The sequence below is a fragment of the Alexandromys fortis genome, unplaced genomic scaffold (assembly GCF_014885135.2).
Source record: "Alexandromys fortis isolate MF-2015 unplaced genomic scaffold, M_Fortis_MF-2015_v1.1 scaffold_6, whole genome shotgun sequence".
Classification (NCBI taxonomy): Eukaryota; Metazoa; Chordata; class Mammalia; order Rodentia; family Cricetidae; genus Alexandromys; species Alexandromys fortis.
This window is the reverse complement of record NW_026067902.1, coordinates 18,282,491-18,303,369: the sequence shown is the minus strand read 5'-3', so window position 1 is coordinate 18,303,369 and position 20,879 is coordinate 18,282,491. Positions and strand designations below refer to the sequence as shown.

The 20,879-nt window shown below is 42.0% G+C and overlaps 1 protein-coding gene and 2 pseudogenes across 1 annotated transcript in view; all 3 read left to right on the top strand.

The window, feature by feature from the left end:
• Window positions 1-15,382, top strand: part of Haus2 (HAUS augmin like complex subunit 2) — a 17,170-nt gene extending 1,788 nt beyond the window's left edge. Inside the window, exons 2-6 of the mRNA XM_050134260.1 lie at window positions 6,044-6,136; window positions 6,795-6,864; window positions 9,020-9,152; window positions 11,813-11,921; window positions 13,682-15,382. Coding sequence (XP_049990217.1) covers window positions 6,044-6,136; window positions 6,795-6,864; window positions 9,020-9,152; window positions 11,813-11,921; window positions 13,682-13,888 — 612 coding nt within the window. The 3' untranslated portion in view covers window positions 13,889-15,382. The remainder of the gene's footprint in view (window positions 1-6,043; window positions 6,137-6,794; window positions 6,865-9,019; window positions 9,153-11,812; window positions 11,922-13,681) is intronic.
• Window positions 15,383-16,149: 767 nt separating this feature from the next.
• Window positions 16,150-18,048, top strand: LOC126495054 (cytochrome c, somatic-like; annotated as a pseudogene).
• A 460-nt stretch (window positions 18,049-18,508) lies between these two features.
• Window positions 18,509-20,241, top strand: LOC126495043 (U3 small nucleolar RNA-associated protein 18 homolog; annotated as a pseudogene).
• Window positions 20,242-20,879: the final 638 nt, after the last annotated feature.

Genomic DNA, 20,879 nt, shown 5'->3' with positions numbered 1-20,879 from the left:
AAAAAAAAAAAAAAAAAAAAAAAAAAAAAAAGAAACAACCAGATGTGTCAATACAAGACTTGTAATCTAAGCACTTGGGAGCTGTGGAAGCAGGAAGATTGCTCAGAGTTCAAGGCTAGCCTAAGGTACAGAGTTAGGAGACCTTGTCTCAAGCAAAAAAGAATTACCCCAAAAGACGCAGCAAGGTGACAGAATTAGATCTCAGAACCTTTTCCTTTTGTGAGCAGTCAGGCATGGTGGCCACAAGAAGACTCTGTCTCAAGAGATGCAGTGATAAAATAGTAAGGGCCAGCAGTGCTGAGACTGGTGTGTAAGAGTTCGTACCTTCCCTGAAGACCCAGCCTTGCTGTGAGTGTTTGAGCTTTCACAGGCGCTGGCCCAGTACTCCAGCCTAGCCCTTCCTCACTCTCCGTGTTTCCTTTCAACCACATTGCCTGCTTTCCCCACTTTGCATTGTGCAGTTCTTATGCCATAAAACTTTGGATTATTTCATAGTTTAACACATTTGAGACTCAGTGTCCCTCAGCAAAGTGTTGATCGAGGACACGGTTCCTTAACACAGAAGGAAGGTACCCATAGACGATCTCAGACATTGGTGGAACGTTGGGTTTTAGGTACTTGTTTGGGCAGTAGTGGTTTTATGGTTGTCTTCCTATTGCTAGGTAACACACATTAGCCAGTTTCTTGTTTTAAAATCTGCCACTCCACGGTTACTTAATAAACATCTTTTTAAAGTCTTACTGAACAGTTTCTCTCAAGAAGAAACTACTTAGAGACTTCTAGGTTGATTTGACTCTAAGTAGACTTTACATATGAAAACTTAAGATACTTTTTTTTTCCTGCACTGGGGACACAACCTAGTATGTTTCCCATGCTAAGCAAGTGCTGTACTACTGAAACACACTCTCGGCATGATCATGATTCGTCATATGATCTAAACACCCATCCCTGTAGTGCACATCATTTGTGTGCATTAACAGTTAGAAGTGGGCTCTGGAGACATGTGTCGGGTTAAAAGCACTCGCTGTTCCAGAGCACCTGAGTTTGGTTCCAGCACCCACCTCAGACAGCTCATAAGCGCCTGTAACTCTGACTCCTGGGCATCAGACACCCTCTGCTGACTTCTATGGGTGACACACAGGTAGCATAGACACACACACTTGCACATAAATTAAGAGTAAATAATTTTTTAAAAGTTAAAGATGATGAGTAGGGGATGTAGCTTCGCATTAGAGTGATTGCCCAGCATCTGTGAGGCCCTAGCTGTGGTCGATCTCCAGCAGCCCCACACAATTTTAAGGGTGATATCTAACATTGTGATTCCGTGCCACTCCTCTAGAAAACAGCTTCTGTGACCTTTGTTCTGTCTTATCTCTCTATTGGAGGATGACTAGGTGGTGAAAGAAAGGTAGGTTTAACTATTTGAAAGATAGTGACATATTTTCATTTGGTTATGCTCCTAGAATTGCTTTAGTGGCCTTACATCTTCGGTATGTTTCTGGCAAGACTGCGTGAGCCATAGGGTGTTATGGGCCATGTATAAATGTGGAAGGTATTTAGGACCTCAGAATCTTCTGTTACGTTTTTCTCAATGTCTGTCCTCTTCTGCAGTCTCCATGTACTCTCCCGTGAGAGCCTCAGCTTTTAACTTCTTTGCTATATTGTCTCTCTTTGACTGCCCTTTAGCTAGAATTAAACATGAGGAAAATATTACAGACTGCAAATCCATTTATATAAATGAAATGGAAAGTAGATAGCATTTATTGGGGTTGAACCAAGGGCCTCATACATGCCAAGTACCTTTTATTCTCTCACTGAATTACACCCTAGCTCCAGTCTTGTTGTTTGAGACTGTGTCTGGCTATATAGCCCAGGCTGGCCACAAACTAGTGATCTTGCTTCAGCCTCTTGCACCTGCTTCTCTCCCTTCTTTCTTCCCTTCCTTCCTTCCTTCCTTTCTAATATGTGTGTCTGTATGAAGGTGGGGTACCTGGAACTGGAGTCACAGACAGTTGTGAGCTGCTGTGTGGGTGCTAGGAATTAAAGCTGGATCCTTTGGAATAACAACAAGTACTCCTAACCACTGAGCAATCTCTCTAGCCCTTCACTTTCCTTTTTAACTGTTATTAACCTGGTACACATCCTCATCATTTTGCCTGGAATACTGTAGCAATCACCTATCTAAATAGCGAACTTGTAAAATATGTATTGTGTATGTCATGTGACTGCTTCACCAGAAAATGTTTCATTCCTCCCATCTTTGCCTGATGACTGATGAGAATAGCATTCAGTGTCTTCTGTCATTTTGTCCTTAGTGGAGTAGATACTTGTTCTGATTATAGATTTACTTTTCTAGCACGTAATGCTTCTGCCAAAAGCTTACCATCTGTGTACTTACAGAATGCCTTTTCCACTGTCTTAGTATTCTGCACATTATTACTTCTGACCAAGGAACTCACTTCATAGCCAGAGAAGGACAACAATGGGCTCACAATCAAGGAGTCCATGGTCTGAACATGTTCCCCACCAGCTGCCTGATAGGACAATGGAGTGGCCTTTTGAAGACACGGTTACAGCTCCAGTTAGGTGGCAGCAGCCTGAGGACTTGGATAGGGTTCTCCAGAGGGTTGTGTATACTTTGAATCAGCATCCAATGTATAATATGGTTTGTCCCATAGCAAGGGTCCATGGGTCCAGGAATCAAGGGGTTGGAAAGGGAATGATTCTTTTCACTATCACCCGTAGTGAACCACTAGGAAAATTTTTGTTACCTAGTCCAGTAACCTTAAGTTCTGCTGGTCTAGAAGTTTTGGTTCCAGAGCAGGAAGTGTTCCTGCCAGGAAACACAACAACATTCCATTGACAGGAAGCTCAGACTTCCCCTGGTCACTTTAGGCTTCCTATGCCCTTAGGCTAACAGGCTACGAAGGGAGGGGTGACTGGTCAAAATTACCAAGGAGAAATTAGATTGCTTCTCCATGATGGAGGTTAAAGGATTATGTCTGGAGTGCAGGAGATCCTTTAGGGCATCTCTTGGTTCTACCAAGTTCTGTGATTAAAGGCAATAGGAAACTACAATGGCCGAACCCCGGAAGGCACAGACCCATCGGGGCTGAATGTGTGGGTCACCACCCCTTCAGGAAAAGAACCAGGGCCTGCTGAGGGTGGAGGAGATACAGAAGGCCGTGTGATCAGTTACAGAAACAAGGATTATAATTGTTTCTGTTATGTTTTGTTAAGAAAGTGTTTGTGCAAATATTTGTTTTCTTTCCTTTATTTCTTTTTTTTGTTTGTTTGTTTGTTTTCGAGACTGGGTTTCTCTTTGGTTTTGGAGCCTGTCCTGGAACTGCCTCCCGAGTGCTGGGATTAAAGGCGTGCATCAACACTGCCTGGCTTCTTTCCTTTATTTCTTTATCACGTAATGTCAATTAAGAGAATATCAGTGGTTATCATATTTTTGTTTCGAGATATTAAAAAAAATGTCCCTCCAGGGACATTACCACCTGCTCTAAAATTTTTAGTGCATTTGCAGTTTTACATGTGATAGTTGTGTTAGGTATAATTATGCTCCGGGTATTGTTTTCATTTGGAAATTAAGCATGACAGAAGCACCGTAGTGTGTCAAGTTGACAAGGGCTGCTCTTGGTTGTCAACTTGACTACATTGTAGAATTAACTAAAACAAGAGGCTTGACACCCTTGAGGGATTTTTCTTTATATTTCTTTTTGGAAAAAGATTTATTTATTTACATTATGCAATGCCAGAAGAGGGCAATAATCTCATTGTAGATGGTTGTGAACCATCATGTGTTTGCTGGGAATTGAACTCAGGACCTCTGGAAGAGCTCTTAACCTCTGAGCCATCTCTCGGCCCCCGGTTTTTTTTTGTTTGTTTGTTTGTTTTTGTTTGTTTGTTTGTTTTTGTTTTTTCAAGACATGGTTTCTCTATATGACAGTTCTTGCTGTCCTGGAACTCTTTGTAGATCAGCCTGGCCTCTAATTCACAGAAATCCACCTGGAAAAGGTTTGGGTTTTGTTTTGTTTTACTGGTTGGTTGATTTTTCAAAACAGGTTTTCTCTGTGTAGCCCTGGCTGTCCTGGAACTCACTCTGTAGACCAGACTGGCCTTGTATTCAGAGATCTGCTTGCTTTTGCCTCTGGGATTAAAGGCCAGTGCCACCACTGCCTGGAGGGATTTTTCTGAATAAATTGTTTGAAGTAGAAAGATCCATCTTTAATCTGGATCTCTTGAAGTGGGAAGACGTACCTTTAATGTGGCCACACTGCTGATGGTGGGGTATATAGTAGGACTGGGAAAAAGAAGTGCTGCTCTTTGCCTGCTTGCCCCTGTTATTGCTGGCAACTTCATTCCTCACTGGCATGAGGGCCTACTTCTTCATGTCCTGCCGCATACTGAAGAGCAGCTGAGACATTCAGCTTTGTGGACTGAGTAGCTACTGGATTCTCGGACTTTCTGTTGGTAGAGAGTCATTGTTGGACTAGCTGGACCACAGCCTGTAAGGCACTTTCATAAATCCCCTTTCCATAGATAGAGTCATTCTATCAGCTCTGTTCCTCTAGAGAACCCTGACAGTTATGGACACTCTGAACTCTCTGAAAATGAAAACACAAATTAAACACTTTATTTTGTAAGTTGTTTTGATTATGTGTTTCATCACAGCAAGAGAAAAGTTCCTAAGGCATATACCCATTTATGCCTAGGCATACGATAGTAAACAGGCTCTCCCCTAGAAGTTTACCAGAGGACTCAGTTGTCTGCCTTTCTGCACATGCAGTTCAGGCCAAAATGTTCTTCCTACCCTTTAGGGATATACTTGTATAGGAATGGTCTAAATTTTCTTGTTGCTATAGGCAGAGAAACTATATTATTCAGTCATGGGGGTACATGTAGCGCAATGCAACTGAGGGGTTTTAGAGGATTCTAAGGTTGCTATGTGCATTGTTTGAAGAGAAAGTACATGTACTCCGTATGTGCAAGGAAAAGACCTAGTGTGCCAAGTATGTTGTTACAAGTGGAAATTGTTCATAACAAAAACCAAGTAGAGTCCTAGGCTAACTATCTCCTAATTTAGCTGCCTCTAAATGATGGGGAAATAATAGAGGAAGACACCAGAGGTTGACTTCTGGCCACCACATAAATGCGCACATATACAAATGTACATGAGCATGCATACACAAAACATGCGGTTCAGTGTGTGCACATATACACAAAAGCCTGGTGTTAAGCTGTACACTTGAGAAGTAGAATCAGGAATGTCAGAAGTTCAAGGTCATCCTTTGGCTATAGCAAGCTCAAGGCTAATTTGGGCTTCATTCATCCTTATCAAGATAAAATAGAAGCAGAAAATATGCTTTGCTATAGTTTTGATATGTTCTTTGTTTTAGGTGTAGTTTTGGACATGTAACTTTTATTTTATCCTATTTTGTTTTATTTTTTTGAGACAGGATTTCTCTGTGTGGCCCTGACTGTCCTGGAACTCTCTCTGTAGACCAGGCTTGGTTTAGGAGGTCCTTCTATCTATGTGTTGCTTTCATTGGTTAATGAATACAGAAACTGCCTTGGCCTGTTGATAGGGCAAAACTTAGGTAGGCCAGAGGTGGGGGGCGGGGGCGGGGACTAAATGGCATGCTGGGAGAAAGGAGACAGAGTTAGTGAGAAGCCATGGATTCCCCGATACAGATGCTTGGGATTTTACCCGGTAAGCCTCAGCCTCATGGCGATACACAGATTAATAGAAATGGGTTAAATTAATGTAAGAGTTAGCCAATAAGAAGTTAGAGCTAATGGGTCAAGCAGTGATTTAATTAATACAGTTTCTGTATGGTTATTTCGGGGCTAAGCTAGCCGGGCGGCTGGGACAAGCAAGCGGCCCTCCTCCTGCAACACAGGCTGACTTCTATCAGAGATCCTCCTGCCTCTGGAGGGCTGGTGACATAATGTTATTTTTAGTCCTTTGTGTATGATATTTTAGTGTGCATGCTTTTTGTAGCTTACTGTGCTTTCCTTGTTCATTTACCAATAGGAGATGTTAGGTACATCTAAGAAAATGGTTCCTTGCTTTGAGAACTTCTCCAGATCACAGCAGATATCAGACATGAAAGCTAAAATCTACCAGGTAAATTGTGAGCTTTTCACTTCTACTTCTCCATTTAAAAAAGAGTGTAGTATGCTGGGGTGTAGTTCAGAGGAAATGTGGGTACCTAACATACAAGACGTCCTGGCTTTGATACCTAACTCTAAAACAAACTCTAAAAAAATCCTCTTAATTGTTGGAATAGCATTCTTTTGCAATTAAAACAGTGCCTGGGGGGCTGGAGAGGTGGCTCAGAGATTAAGAGCACACTGACTGCTCTTCCAGAGGTCCTGAGTTCAATTCCCAGCAACCACATGGTGGCTCACAACCATCTGTAATGAGATCTGGAACCCTCTTCTGGCCTGCAGGCATACATGCAGACAGAACACTGTATACATAATAAATAAATAAATCTTAAAAAAAAAAAACAAACAGTGCCTAATGCATCTACTTTTTGTAGTAGTTAATTGTAATAAGAGGAAGGCAAGACACCAAAATGAAAGGCTCCAGTGACTAACTTTGGCTTTTATATAAACCGTCCTTCCATCCCATTTAAGGAACAGGTATATATATATATATATATATATATATGTCTTATACTGTGCTTCTGTAGCATGTCCATTTTATCAGTCTGTTAAGCCTTTAAAAACTTTAGGATACTTTCTGAGTGAGCTAAACTTTCCCTTTGTTCCTCATGTAGAACAACCTGGAGATTGAACTTCTGAAGTTAGAAAGAGATACAGCAGATCTCATTCATCCTTCCTATTTGGGTAAGTTGCTTGCTTAGGAGAGTAACCATTAGGATTTCAGCTTGATCTTGAATTACTGTATATAAACACAAGGTGGCAGAATTCTAATACCTTTCCTAGGTATTGTCCCAAAACTAACATGTTTTCAGGGTTTTTTGTTTGTTTGTTTTGTTTTCTTACTATATAGCCTTGGCAAGCTTGGAACAAGTCCACTTTACTTGACTAGTGAAAATAGCGTATAGAAAGTGACCAGGCTGGCTCCTCTATTAATCTCCCTTTCTGATGCCACAAGAAAATATCCAAGGCTGGGTAGTATACAAGGAAAAAGGTTTAGCTTGCTTACAGTTCTGGAGGTTTCAAGGCACACAGCTCAACTAGGGTAAGGCCACATGGTGGGTGCCATTCCAGTTCTGGAGCTCTTGGTGGACAGACATCACACTGAAGACAAGAATCCAGAGTGACTTAGGTGTCGAACTCAGTCTCACTCTTTTATAACATCCATCCCAAGAAAAATTACCAGTAATCAGAAACCAGGCATAACTAAGATTTTGTTTATTTTTTTTTAAAGGGTAAGCAAGCAAAGTTTAAGAACTAGAGACGACTCATTGGTTAAGAGCACTGGCGGCTCCTCTAGGGGACCCAGTTCAGTTGCCAGCACCCAACATGGCGGCTCACAGCTGTCTGTAACTCCAACCTTGAGGAACCCATGCCTATGGGCACTAGGCAGACACATAGTATAGACACAGACACGCAGGCCAAACACTCATACACATAAAAATAAATTTTTTTTTTAAAAAAAGTAGTAAAATAATAGCATTCTGAAGCAGGAAGGGTTTTTGGTTTTGTTATATTTTGTGTAGTTTTGAGACAGGGTCTCACTATGAAGTGCTGGCTGGCCTGGAACTCACTGTGTAGACCAGGCTGGCCTTAAACTTCTCAGATTCACCCGCCTCTACCACCAAATCCTGGGATTAAAGTCATGTGCCGCCACGTCCAGCACTTGGTAGGCAGAGGCAGGTGGATCTCTGGGTTTGAGACTATCCTTTTCTACAGAACTAGTTCCAGGATAGCCAGGGCTACACAGAAAAACCCTGTCTCAAAAACAAAACAAAAAAAGAATAAAAGATCATGGTATTCTGGATGACTCAGCAGGTAAAGGCATTTGCCATCAAGCCTGATGCCTTAGTTTAATCCCTAAGACTCACAGGAAGTAGAGAACCAACTCTCTACTGAAAATTGAAAATTATCTTCTGACCTTCACACATGACCTTGGCACTCAGGTAGGCTCTCCTGCACACACACACACACACACACACACACACACACACACACGTACACTAAATGTATTTTTTTTTGTTTAGTTTTGTTTTTCAAGACTTCAAGTTCAAGAAACTTTTCAAGGTTTCTCTGTAGCTTTGGAGTCTGCCCTGGAACTTACTCCACGTGACCAGGCTGACATTGAACTCAGAGATTTGCCAGCCTCTGCCTCCCAAGTGCTGGGATTAAAGCCCAGCTGTTTGGTTTTTTGTTTTGTTTTGTTTGTTTTAAAGAATAAAAAGTTGGGCTGGTGAGTGGTTAAGAGTACATGAGAATAGGCTCTGGATTTAACGCAGAATAAAAACTAGATTTGGAAAATACAGGAAAGCATTTAGTACTAGAGTTTGTTGTTAGTAGGAAACCTAAGAGAAAATAGGCAAAAATAAGATAAAGTTGATGTTACTAAAGAAAACAAAGTAACGAAGATGTTTACAGAGATTGTGAAGTTGATTTATTTGTTTGTTGTCTGCTTTTGAGATCGGGATCTCTTGCTTAGACTAGGTCTAACTCCTAACTTAAGTGATGCTCTCGCCTCAGCCTGAGGAATGCCAAGACTACAGTCTGAGCCACTATACGCAGCCTTAGATTAATGCTGGCTTCGGTATTTTTACTATATGTGTTTGGGTATGTGCCTGGGCACTACATGTGTGCAGTGCCCACAGAGGCCAGAAGTAGACATAGGCTCCCCTGGAACTGGGATTACAGATGGTTGTGAGCTGCCAATGTGGGTCCTCTAAAAGACCAGCAAGTGACCTTACCCATTGAGTCATCTCTGCAGTCCCCAAGAAAGAAATTCTTAACAATTCTAAAGCATGCTTGTGCTGTTGCTAACTGTGGCTGCCATCTCTGGTTTATGTAGTTAAGAAGTGTGATACCCTGCAAAGCATGAATAGTCATCTGGAAGCCGTGCTAAAAGAGAAGCGGGCCATCAGGCAAAGACTGCTGAGACCCATCTGCCAGGAGAACTTGCCAATGGAAGCTGTTTATCACAGGTTAGATCATGAGGCAGAAATGGAGAATTATGCATGCCTTTTTAAGGTAGCCTTTGTTTAGACTGGCAATTATGTTGTAACATAATTTACAAAACAATATTTTATTGATTGTATTTATTAACAGTACTACTGTTGATACATTAAACTGGAAAGTATCCTTTGCTTTTAAATAATTAATTATAAGTGGAAAAAAAGAAAGGACTTTGTTTTGCCACTTATATCTTAGGACTTATAAATTATGGCTTTGATGAAAAATATTAGATTCCTAACATGCAGCACAATGATTAAAATCTGCTTTATTATGTATAGACTCTTTTTTATGAAATACATTGATTGTTGCCTGTATATAAAATTCTGTTGATATTTAACAAAGATAAAATATTAAAAGACGCAAAAACTGAAGCTAGGCATGGTGATGCATGTCTTTAATGTTAGCACTGAGGAGGCAGAGGCAGGTAGATCTCTGGGTTTGAAGCCAGCCTGGTCTACATTGTGAGTTTGAGTATCAGGCCTACATAAGGAGAACCCTGTCTCAAAAAGACAGATCAGGGGAGGGAACAAAAACTGGAAACGATGTGATTTTTTTTTTTTTTTTGAGACAGGGTCTTATATAGGCTGACCTCAATCTTACTGTGTAGTTGAGGATGAAAAAATGGACTTTGTTCTTACCTCACTGAGCATGTGTCTCAGAGTGTCAGGCAAATGATTTAAAAACAAAAGCCAGCAACAACAAAAAGATGAACTGAGCAATGATTTTGAAGATTTTATAATGCAGATTCAAAAAATGTGTGGTATTTTGCAGTGTAGTATTTTTCCTTGTTGTCTTCTCTGTTCTCTGAACCAATATGAGGCTTTGTCTAGAGAAGTGTCTTCATATGAGATGGTTATTACCAACAGCTGAGAGTTTCTTTGTTTGTTTGTTTTTTAGATTTATTTATTTATTATGTATACAGTATTCTGTCTGTCTGTATGCTTGCTGGCCAGATCTCACTACAGATGGCTGTGAGCCACCATGTGGTTGCTGGGAATTGAACTCAGGATCTCTGGAAGAGCAGTCAGTGCTCTTAACCTCTGAGCCATCTCTCCAGCCCCTTGTTTTTGTTTTTTTGAGACAGGGTTTCTCTATAGCTTTGGAACTGTCCTGGAACTAGTTCTTGTAGACCAGGCTGGCCTCAAACTCACAGAGATCTGCCTGCCTCTGCCTCCCAAGTGCTGGGAATAATGACACGTATCACTACACCCATTTCCACTGAGTGTTTTCTAGCCATTAGAATTCAGTTACCATGAATAATGTGTCTTTCCATTTTAATTTTTGGGGGGGGGGCTTTTGAGGCAGGATTTTTCTATGTAGCCCTGGCTGTTCTAGAATTTGATATGCAGACTAGGCTGGCCTAGAACTCACAGATCCACCTGCCTCTGCCTCTGCTTCCTGAGCACTGGGCACTAGAGTTAAAGGCTGGCACCATGAAGCCTGGCTCGTTCTATTTTTCTGTTTGGATGACAATTCTAAATTTTGCCTTCAGTGAAAGAGAACCTTCTCACCATTAATAATTCCATTAAAGTGTTAATGATGCTCCTTAGATTTGCTTATAAAAATTAACAGTCCTGATTAAAGGGAAAGAAGAAAAGTTTGAGGGCTGGAGAGATGGCTCAGGGGTTAAGATCACAGACTACTTTTCCAGCACCCATATAACTCCAGTTCCAGAGGAACCAGTGCCCTCTTCTGGCCTCCATGGGCACTGCATGCCTGTGGTGCACAGAAATGCAGGCAAAACACCCACACACAAAATGAATATTTAAGATGAGGAGGAGGAAGAAAAGTTCATTTTTTTTCCCTTGTATTGCTTTTCTTTTCTAACCACTGTCACAGAATACCTAACAGAAGAACTTGGTTGGGGAGAGGCTTGTTTTGGCTCACAGTTTAGAGGCAGTATAATCCCGCATTGTAGGGAAGGCATTGTGACTGGTGTGAACCCTTCGAGGTGTTCAAGGAGGGGTCCCTGTCTCTGAGGTCTTCCAACCACCAGGTTCCACTCACAGAGCACTGTAATGCCCTGGACTTGAAAACCCACCAATCCCTAACCCTAGAAAGCATCGCCCCCCAAGAAATGCTCTATAAACCCTATCTTCTGCTCAGTTCTCTGCTGCTTCTTACTCCTCACCCTAGTAGAGGCAGCCATCCTCCTGGGTTTTCCCTAGAAATCTCTTATGTGAGGTTTCTTGTGGGATGCAATGTAGTGGTATATCTGGATGCCTGACTGCTAGGATACCTTTCCCTGTAACAGCTTCATTGGGGAAATACCCCCACCCCCACCCCTCCGGGAACCGTGCTATAACACACTGTGAAAACACCTCAGCCCAGCCCCCAGCAGAGCTGTAATGTTTGCAGTGAGGAAGCCTTCATCCGCAGAACTGTAACACACACAGCTAGGGCAACTCCATCTGCAGTGGCAGGATTGTGGCATGGCTTGTTGACATCTTAACGGATCAGGAATTGGAGAGCAGCTTCAAGGACTGCCCCCAGTGATCTACATCTCCCAGCTAGTCCCTATGCCCCAAAGCTCCAATGAATCCCCAAACAGCACCACCCAATAGGGACCAAGTGTTTAAACATGGGAGCCTGTGGGGTAAATTTACATTCACTCTGCACTCTCTTTCAGACATATGGTACATTTGTTGGAATTGGCTGTGACTTTCATTGAGAAATTAGAAGCCCATCTTGAAACAGTTAGAAATACCCCTCATTTAAATGCAAACCTAGCAGAAATGGTGAGTATTACTAATATAGCTGCTCTTAATTCTTACACTAGAATCTCAACTGTGTCACTGTCCCAGTTAATTTTTTTGTTTTCTGTTTTATTTTTCCCCATAGTCTCATGTAGCTAAGGCTGGTCTTAGACTCCTAAATTAACAAACAAAGCAATGTATATCTATAGTGATATTTTATTACTTATATTTTAGTCAATAAAGCTTGCCTAGAAACCAGGCAGTGGTGTCACACACCTTTAATCCCAGGATTTGGAAGACAGAGGCAGATGGATCCCTGTGAGTTCAAGGCCCCCTGGGCTACATAAAATCTGTGCAGAAATAGTTCCAGGTGGTGGTGGCTCACACCTTTAATCCCAGCACTAGGGAGTTACACGCCTTTTATCCCAGTAGTACAGGGGACTGTAAAATGACAGGAGACAGAGGCTCAGGGCTCAGACTGCAGTTGCCCAGCCTTGGCAGAGGTAGGACTTTTCTAGTGGCTTGGCTGCTTTGCTTTTCTGATCTTCCAGCTTGAACCCCAATACCTGTCTCTGGGTTTTTATTATTCGTGCTATGTATTTCATCATGACATTCTCATGGATGTGTGATTCCTTTTGTTCTGCTGTCTTCTCGTCTGCTACTGTCCTCTCCCTTCTCCATCCAGTTCCTCATGTCCCTCTTGCTTCCTCTGGATAGTGTCTCCTTTTATTTGCATGTCACATGTATTCTCTTTACCCTCTCTCACATCCCGCTATGTCTCTCCTTTCACTGTTTCTCGTACATTCATAACACAGACATACAGTTAAGATATAGGCTACATATATGAGACAAGACTTATGGTGTTTGTCTTTTTGAGCTCAACTAATTTCACATTGAGTTAGTCATTATTAAAATCATAAAACAGATACATTTTCTTAACCAAGCATCGCACCCTACACCTTCTAGTATTTGGGTGTCTGAAGAAGATTGTTGTGGAGTTTGGGACTGGCCTGCACAATGTAGTAAGTGCCAGACTAGCTTAAGCTACAAAGTGAGATTCTGTCTCAAAACAAAAAGAAACATTTTTTAAACAATTACTGTAACATCATTTCCATTTTTCTACTCCCTTTCCATCTGCTTCCTCCTCCTCCTCCCCCCCCCCCCCCCGTGATCTTGTTGTGTAGCCCAGGCTGGCTTCAAACTCACTGTCTTTTTGCCTCTGCCTTCCAAGTGCTAGGATTTTAGACACATACCGCCACACCTCACAAAATACATACTTTTTACTTTATAGGATTGAATTTGTCTAAATATAAAATAAAATTATTAGGAATTGCTGTAGTGCTTTCCTGGTGTGAAAGACCTTTGCTGCATTCTAAGCACCAGTAGAAAAGAAAATTGCAGAATCTCAGACTTTAATCACCCTACACCTTCAGAAGCATTTAAGACAACTTTGGTGACACACATATGCCTGTAATCACAGCGCTAGGAATGCCCGTGAATTCCAGACCAGCCAGATACAGTGAGAACGCTTGAGGTTATTTGTGTCGCGTTTGAAGTTGATGTTAAAGGAGAAGTGAGCTCACAGATAGACAGATAGTGTGACCTCACAGATAGACAGATAGTGTGACCTCACGGATAGATTGTGTGTGGTTGGGTTGGGGGTGGAGAGACGGTTTTTAAGGAATTTTTGCAGTAAGGGACTAGAAAAGATCAGATGTTAATTTTTGATGTATCTATTTCTGACATAATGGTAATCGGTAACTGATTTTTTTTTCTATTTTTCTTTATTTCAAATGTAACAGAGAAAGGCTTTATCCAAGATGGACAATTTGGTGAACGAGACAGAAGAACTGACAGAGAATATACTCAGGTGGCGAGAACAACAGAAGGAAATTTCTTTGTGTGTCTCCAAAATCCTTGCTGAGGAAAATTATCTTCACAAACTTGATAGAGTACCTCCTTTACCTTTTGTTTCTAAAGTGCATGCCCAAACTGTTAATACCAAGTGATTGCCATATTTACTTTTGCTTAATTACGTGAAGTCAGAGAAGTCCATTTCCAGGTGATCTATGACAGGGAGAATGGAAGACTTTGTTGTTAGCAACTCTGAAAAGGCCTCTTCTATTGGAGTGCCGGGGCTAGGGAGATGTCAGCAGGAAAAGCTCCTGCTTCAATCCCTGGGATCCACATACCACTTTTTCATATGCTCCTCTCTTTGATAAAGCTACAAAAGATCAAATCTATGTGTGTTAACCTCCTATCAGTGAGACAGAATCTGTATGACGATTCTGTGTCGTGTTTTAAAAACATTTCTGAGTTGGAATATCCCGAGCCTGAAGGTTCTTGTGGTGACTGTCCCTGTTGAGACTGCGGGATGGTCACCCAGCGGGCCTGATGCCCCTGAGTCTTAATGAAGTGGGAGCTCCATGGCTGGCGCACCAATGAGACGGGCTGTGTGACCAGGCTGTGCAGGGAGGCTTCCGTGGGACACTTGCTTTCCTTCTGAGAGTCTGGGATGCTGGTATATACCAAGCAGAAAGTACCTTTGTTTGCTCCAGGTCCCTGGAAAACTCCTGGAGCACCACATCCATAACAATTTTGGTGGTAGACTGCATTTCACAGTGTCCCAGTTCAATTGCTCTACTAGTTCACGGCTGGAGTGTGGTGACACGAGGTCTCACATATCCCCTTAGCAGATCACTGGACCTGCTTGTCTTCTCAGGGGTGCCTGGGAGACAAATGCCGAGGATGAAGAACGATGAGAATTGAATGCAATCAAATTTAGAAATTTTTGTTTCGATACTTCTTATATGTGCCAAGGTAGAACTTGAACTTACTATGTAGCCCAGGCCTCCCGAGTGCAGGAATCACAGACATGTGCCATCACATCCGGCTGAAGTTTAGAGGTTTGTAATGGAATATATGATATATTTTACCTACCTAGGGCTAGTCATAAAATTAGAGACTAGTCTACTTAAAGTAGAATAGTAACAACTACCTCAAGCTGTTCTCACTTACTTTGTTACTGTAAGTACTCTGGCTTACGTTTAAATCCTTTGAAATGTGTGCACCAGTGTGTCCATCCTGTTGCATTCTGTGTCATGGAGTTCAGCGAACCTTCTGTTCATCACATGTTCAATATAAGGCTTCATCTGTTAGACAGTAAAATAGATGTCCATAAAAAACAGGATCCTTAACCCTACACCCCCCCCCCAAAAAAAAACTATTAAAAACAGCAGATCATTATTTTGAGAAAGTCTACAGCTTTTACAAATGTACCGTGCAAAAGTGGTGTTGAGATTTTGACCATCACCCAGATAACCGATCAAAATCCTTATTTGTATTTTATCTCAAATTTCTTTTAACATCTATTCATATATACACATGTATAGTATGTGTAGATATATTCATTATCATGTTACCACTATTGTTACCCTGTTGGTTTTGTATTTATATTTCCTATTAATGCCTCAAGATTTAAAAATAAACTAATTTCAACTAAATGTGGATTCATATGAATACCAAGTAACAGAGGGGAAATATTCTTAACTTAATGTAGTATAGACATTCGAACTGTGCAACTCACAAAAACTTAAGCCTGCTCATTTATTTATTTATTTGTTTGTTTATTTATTTATTTATTTGAGACAGGGTTTCTCTGTAGCTTTGGGGCCTGTCCTGGAACTTGCTCTGTAGACCAGGCTGGCTTTGAACTCACAGGGATCCACCTACCTCTGCTTCCCAAGTGCTGGGATTAAAGGCATGCGCCACCATTGCCCAGCTCCTTTATATATTTTTTAATGAAGCAAAATTAGGATTTATTTGGAGAAGGTTTTAACATAGGTTAAAGCATGGTTGTGAAGAGGGATAGAAACCTGAACTCTATTTGATGCCACTAAGGAATCGGTAATTTTGGTTGTTATAATGGTATTGTGATTATGTCAGAAATACACACTAAAATAATTATGAAGTAGGCTTTTTTGTTTGGAGGGCTTTTGTTTTGGCTTTTTGTTTCTGAGAATTTGCTGATCCTTACTAATGCTGCGATAACAAATGTGTACCGCCTCACCTGATTTCTGCCATCCTGGGGCTTGAACCTGGGTAGCTATGGCTTTGTGAATATTAGACATACACTGACCATCTGAACTACATCCCAGCCTGGAGTGAAGTAACTTTAAAAATTATAATGTCCCAGTTATGTCACGCTCTACAGCCTGAAGATAGGGATAATCCTATCTTAATCCAGCAGCAGTTTTCATTGCAAATCGGCATGAATGGAGAACCTATCCAGGAGACTGGGGATGCGAAAGAGTCCAAACTGCAAGCCGGCTCTCTAGGACATTGCTTTATTGGTACTTTCAAATGGACAAGACTCATTGACCTGTTCTGCCACTGGAGTACTAAAGTAACCTCCTGACTGGTCTCTCTGGGCTTCTCCTCACTTCTCAGACTAGTCCCCAAACCAGCCAGAATAATCCTTTAAATCAGAGACTCAGTAAAGCCATGCACTGGCCACCAAATCTAATCTTGGAACTTAAGCTCTGATTCTGTTATCTAAAGTTGAATTTCCTATAACAAAATAGGAAAGGTCTTCAAATGATGGAAGACTTGTATTTCTCAATATCCTTAGTTTTTTTCCAAGACAAGGTAAGTATAACAACGTCTTAAAAGAAATTCTGCATAGTGATACTAATACATGGAATTTTTAAGCAATCTTCAGACTAGCAGATTAAAATGACTAACATCTTGCATAACTGGTGAATGTCTTTGCCTAGCCTGTATCTAAATGTCCTGGCAAGCTAAGCCTTCCAACAGTACCTTGGTCAGATTTGGCAGTCCAGACTAGGGCTGCCCTCATGCTGCACCCTGCAGCTAAACATTGCTCACTTTGCATTTCTCTCGGGGAAATAGTGAATACTCAGATTGCTCATTATTGGGAAAATAAATGACTTTCTTCAGCCTCCAAAACTGAAAGAAATGGTTAAAGGTGCCTAATCCGTTCTTAGCTTGTCACAGTTAATCAAGATGCCAGGCACTTGTGTGTCCCCAGAGCTTTCCATTGTGCGTGCAATAATTGTCCACACCAAGCCCCCTCGGAAACATTGCCCTGACTTCCACCCTTATAGAAGTATGTAGTCGGCAACGCTCCCACCGGCTCGGCCACACGATGCCCTTTGACTTCAGGAGAATTAAAAGTGGGTGACGTTGAGAAAGGCAAGAAAAGTTTTGTTCAGAAGTGTGCCCAGTGCCACACTGTGGAAAAGGGAGGCAAGCATAAGACTGGACCAAACTTCCATGGTCTGTTTGGGAGGAAGACAGGTCAGGCGGCTGGATTCTCGTTACACAGATGCCAACAAGAACAAAGGCATCACCTGGGGAGAGGATATCCTGTTGAAATATTTGGAGAATCCCAAAAAGTACATCCTTGGAACAAAAATGATCTTTTTTTCCCAAGAATTAAGAAGGAATTAAGAAGGGAGAGAGGGCCGGGCGGTGGTGGCGCACGCCTTTAATCCCAGCACTCGGGAGGCAGAGGCAGGTGGATCTCTGGGAGTTCGAGGCGCCTGGTCTACGAGAGCTAGTTCCGGGACAGGCACCAAAGCTACAGAGAAACCCTGTCTCGAAAAACAAAACAAACAAAACAAAAAAAAAAAAAAAAGAGAGGGCGGACCTAATAGCTTATCTTAAAAAGGCTACTAATGAGAAACTCCACTGCCTTATTTATTACAAAACAAATGTCTCATGACTTTAAACACTTCAAAAGGCAATGTTTTTATTAATAACGAGAATGTTAGTTAAGTGCAGACAACCCATATTATACAGAAAAGTGAGCCTTATCCACGGCCACAGTGTAACTGGAAGAGGAGGCAGGAGACAAGGTGATCACTGGACTTGGAAATGGAAGCCTCTGTGGTGGTGTTTCCCCTGCTTCTAGCTGCAACTAAATGTGAATCATGGAACGTAATTCTGTTGATCCTTGCTTTGGGAAGTAGTTAAGTTCTACACAATTGCTGTAAAGCCAACTTGTTGAATATTGAACCATTCTTTCCAGGTGAAGCAGCTTCCTATCAGCCTCTGGTAGTATTTTTTTTTACATTTTTAATTGACTTTTATTGAGCTCTACATTTTTCTTTTCTCCCCTCCCTGCCTCTCCCCTCTCCCCTCTCCCCTCTTCAGTCCTCCCCCAAGGTCCCCATGCTTCCAATTTACTCAGGAGATCTTGTCTTTTTCTACTTTCTACTTCCCATGTAGATTAGATCTATGTAAGTCTCTCTTAGTGTCTGCATTGTTGTCTAAGTTCTCTGGGATTGTGGTTTGTAGGCTGGCTTTCTTTGCTTTATGTTTAAAAACCACCTGTAAGTGAGTACATGTGATAATTGTTTCTCGAGGCAGGGTTTCGCTGTAGTTTTAGAGCCTGTCCTAGAACTAGCTCTTGTAGACCAGGCTGGCCTCGAACTCACAGAGATCCGCCTGTCTCTGCCTCCCGAGTGCTGGTATTAAAGGCGTGCACCACACAAACAGAAGGCACTCCTACACCGAGTGAGTGGCTCCTTTAATTTCCTTTTCTTTATCACTCCACTTCCAGAAAGTGTGGAAGTAGAAATATATAGAGACCACTACGCTGACAGATGTATGATTTGAAAAATGCCAGCGAAGGTAAACTCTCAAAGATAAGCTTCAAAAGAGACTTAAAGAGGCATTCCAGCATGCCACGGGAGGAGTACCTGATTGGGCAGCGCCTGGGCACAAGCGGAGAAAATCTGCAGATGATGAAAGTGAAGCGGATGAAGATGATTTGTTGCAAAGGACTGGGAATTTCATATCCGCATCCACTTCTCTTCCTAGAGGACTTCTGAAGACGAAGAACTGCCGTCCTGCCAGTGTTGAACGGCCTCCCACTGCTCGGATCTCATCAGTGCGGTCCATCCTGGCGCACAGGTGGTGATGCTCTCTGGGGTAGGTAATGCTATCTCGCTATTTCAGGGAGATGGCAAAGCAAACCCGAAAATCCAGAGCATCTATTTGGGAAAGGTTCCAATCTTTAAGGCTCGTTTCAGTGCTAATAGAGACGAGCTTTTAGCCACAAGTGTGCACAGCAAGGTTCTTTATGTCGATGATATGCGAGCTGGAAAGTTAGTTCCTGTACACCAAGTGAGAGGTTTGAAAGAGAGAATAGTGAAGCGATCTGAAGTCTCTCCAGATGGATCCTTCCTGCTCAGAAGCGGCCTTGCTGGGTTTCCTCATTCGCTGTCAATGAAGAGAAAGAATTGATTGGCAGCATGTAGAGCAATGGAAGAACCGCAGCGTCCACGTTCTCTTCTGATAGTGCGAGGATAGGTGCTCCTTCTGGGGATGTGAATTCGAGGATGTGCGTTAACAGATTCCCTGACGAAGGCAGTCTATACGGAGCAAGCATTGCTGCATCAGAGAATGGGCTGTGTGTGGCTTGTGGCTCTAAGAGTGGAGTGGAAAACATAGACGGTCAAGATGCTTGCCTCCAACAAACTAACCCAAAGCCAATAAAGGCCATAATGAACCTGGTCACGGGTGTCACTTCCTTGACCTTCAATCCCACTACAGAAATCTTCAAGAAAAATGAAAGAAGCTGTCAGATTGGTTCATCTTCCTTCCTGTACAGCATTTCCTAACTTTCCGGTTTTCAAAAGGAGTTGCTCTTTCTCGTGTTCAAACCGTGGATTTTCCCCCCAGAGGTGGGGAATGAGCGAGGCAAGGCCCTGCTGTATAGGTTGCACCATTACTCAGATTTCTAAAGATGTTTTTCTGAAATCCAGTTGAACCCACCTCATTCCATCTTCCCAGAAATCTCCCAGTGTGTGATGATATATGGATAATGACTTCTGGGATCCATGCTTAAAATTAGCAGCAATGTCTTAATATATAAATTTTATTTGAAAGGAAAAAAAGATCTGTTGCCCTTCCCTTCTATCCCCAAGTCAGACATGCTCAGGTGACTTGTTTGGGCCAATAAAATAGACCCTTTCTGAGGGGAAGGCCACTGAGAGTTTGGGGGCCTTTACTGGCTGCCCCACAAATAATCCCTCAGGGGCACTCCTCTGGCAGCCTGGGGCCCTCAGTGACAAAGACTCGGCAAAGAAGTCCCAAGATAATCCTAAGAATTTGTTATTGAATCTGACCCAGGTTCTTCTGACCTTGGTGGGCTGTGGAATTGTGACCTGATTGGCTTAGAGATAATGAACCCAGAAAGGGTCCTAGACGGTTTCTCCAGTCTTGGACTGAAGAGAGCATTTCTGCAGGAGAACAGAGGGTTTCTGCAGGAGAACAGAGTTTCTACAGAACAGAGAGTGTCTGCAGGAGAACAGAGTTTCTGCAGGAGAACAGAGTTTCTGCAGGAGAACAGAGTTTCTACAGGGGAACAGAGAGTTTGTTTTTTAAAGACAGCAGGGGGTTGCAGGAGAGTTTTTAGGGGTCCGGGGAGGGGGATAAAAGGTGAGGGTGTTTCTGATCAGGATGTATTGCATAATGTAGGAATGAAAGAATAAAAAGTTTTGAAAAGACGGTCTCACTCTTCTGAGTTACTCTTCCTCAGTTCCCTTTCCCCTTGACAGTTATTTTCTCAAAGGCTCCTTCATCTTCTTCTGTGCCAAATACAGACATCCCCAAACTTTCCTATGGCCTTGTTTGTCATCCAGATGTATTTCCAGATGTATCTCAACTGAAAACTTATTCAAATATTTGTCAAATATATAAGTTGCTTGTAAGTATATCGCATATATATCTTGGCAACTTCCAGCCTTAATACAAAAGAATAAATTTTGTTAGCTAGAGATGGAAACTTTGGTAAAGGCATGTTATTAAAAGTTATAAATGTCCTATAAATGCACTGCACCATAGCTACTGTCATTGTCTTCTTCTAAATTATGGAAAAATCAAAAGAAGGTTTTGGGGACTACAGCACAGAATGTGGCTAGTAGGACATAACATCTTTGAGATTAGTAATTTTGCTGGAGCTGAAATATC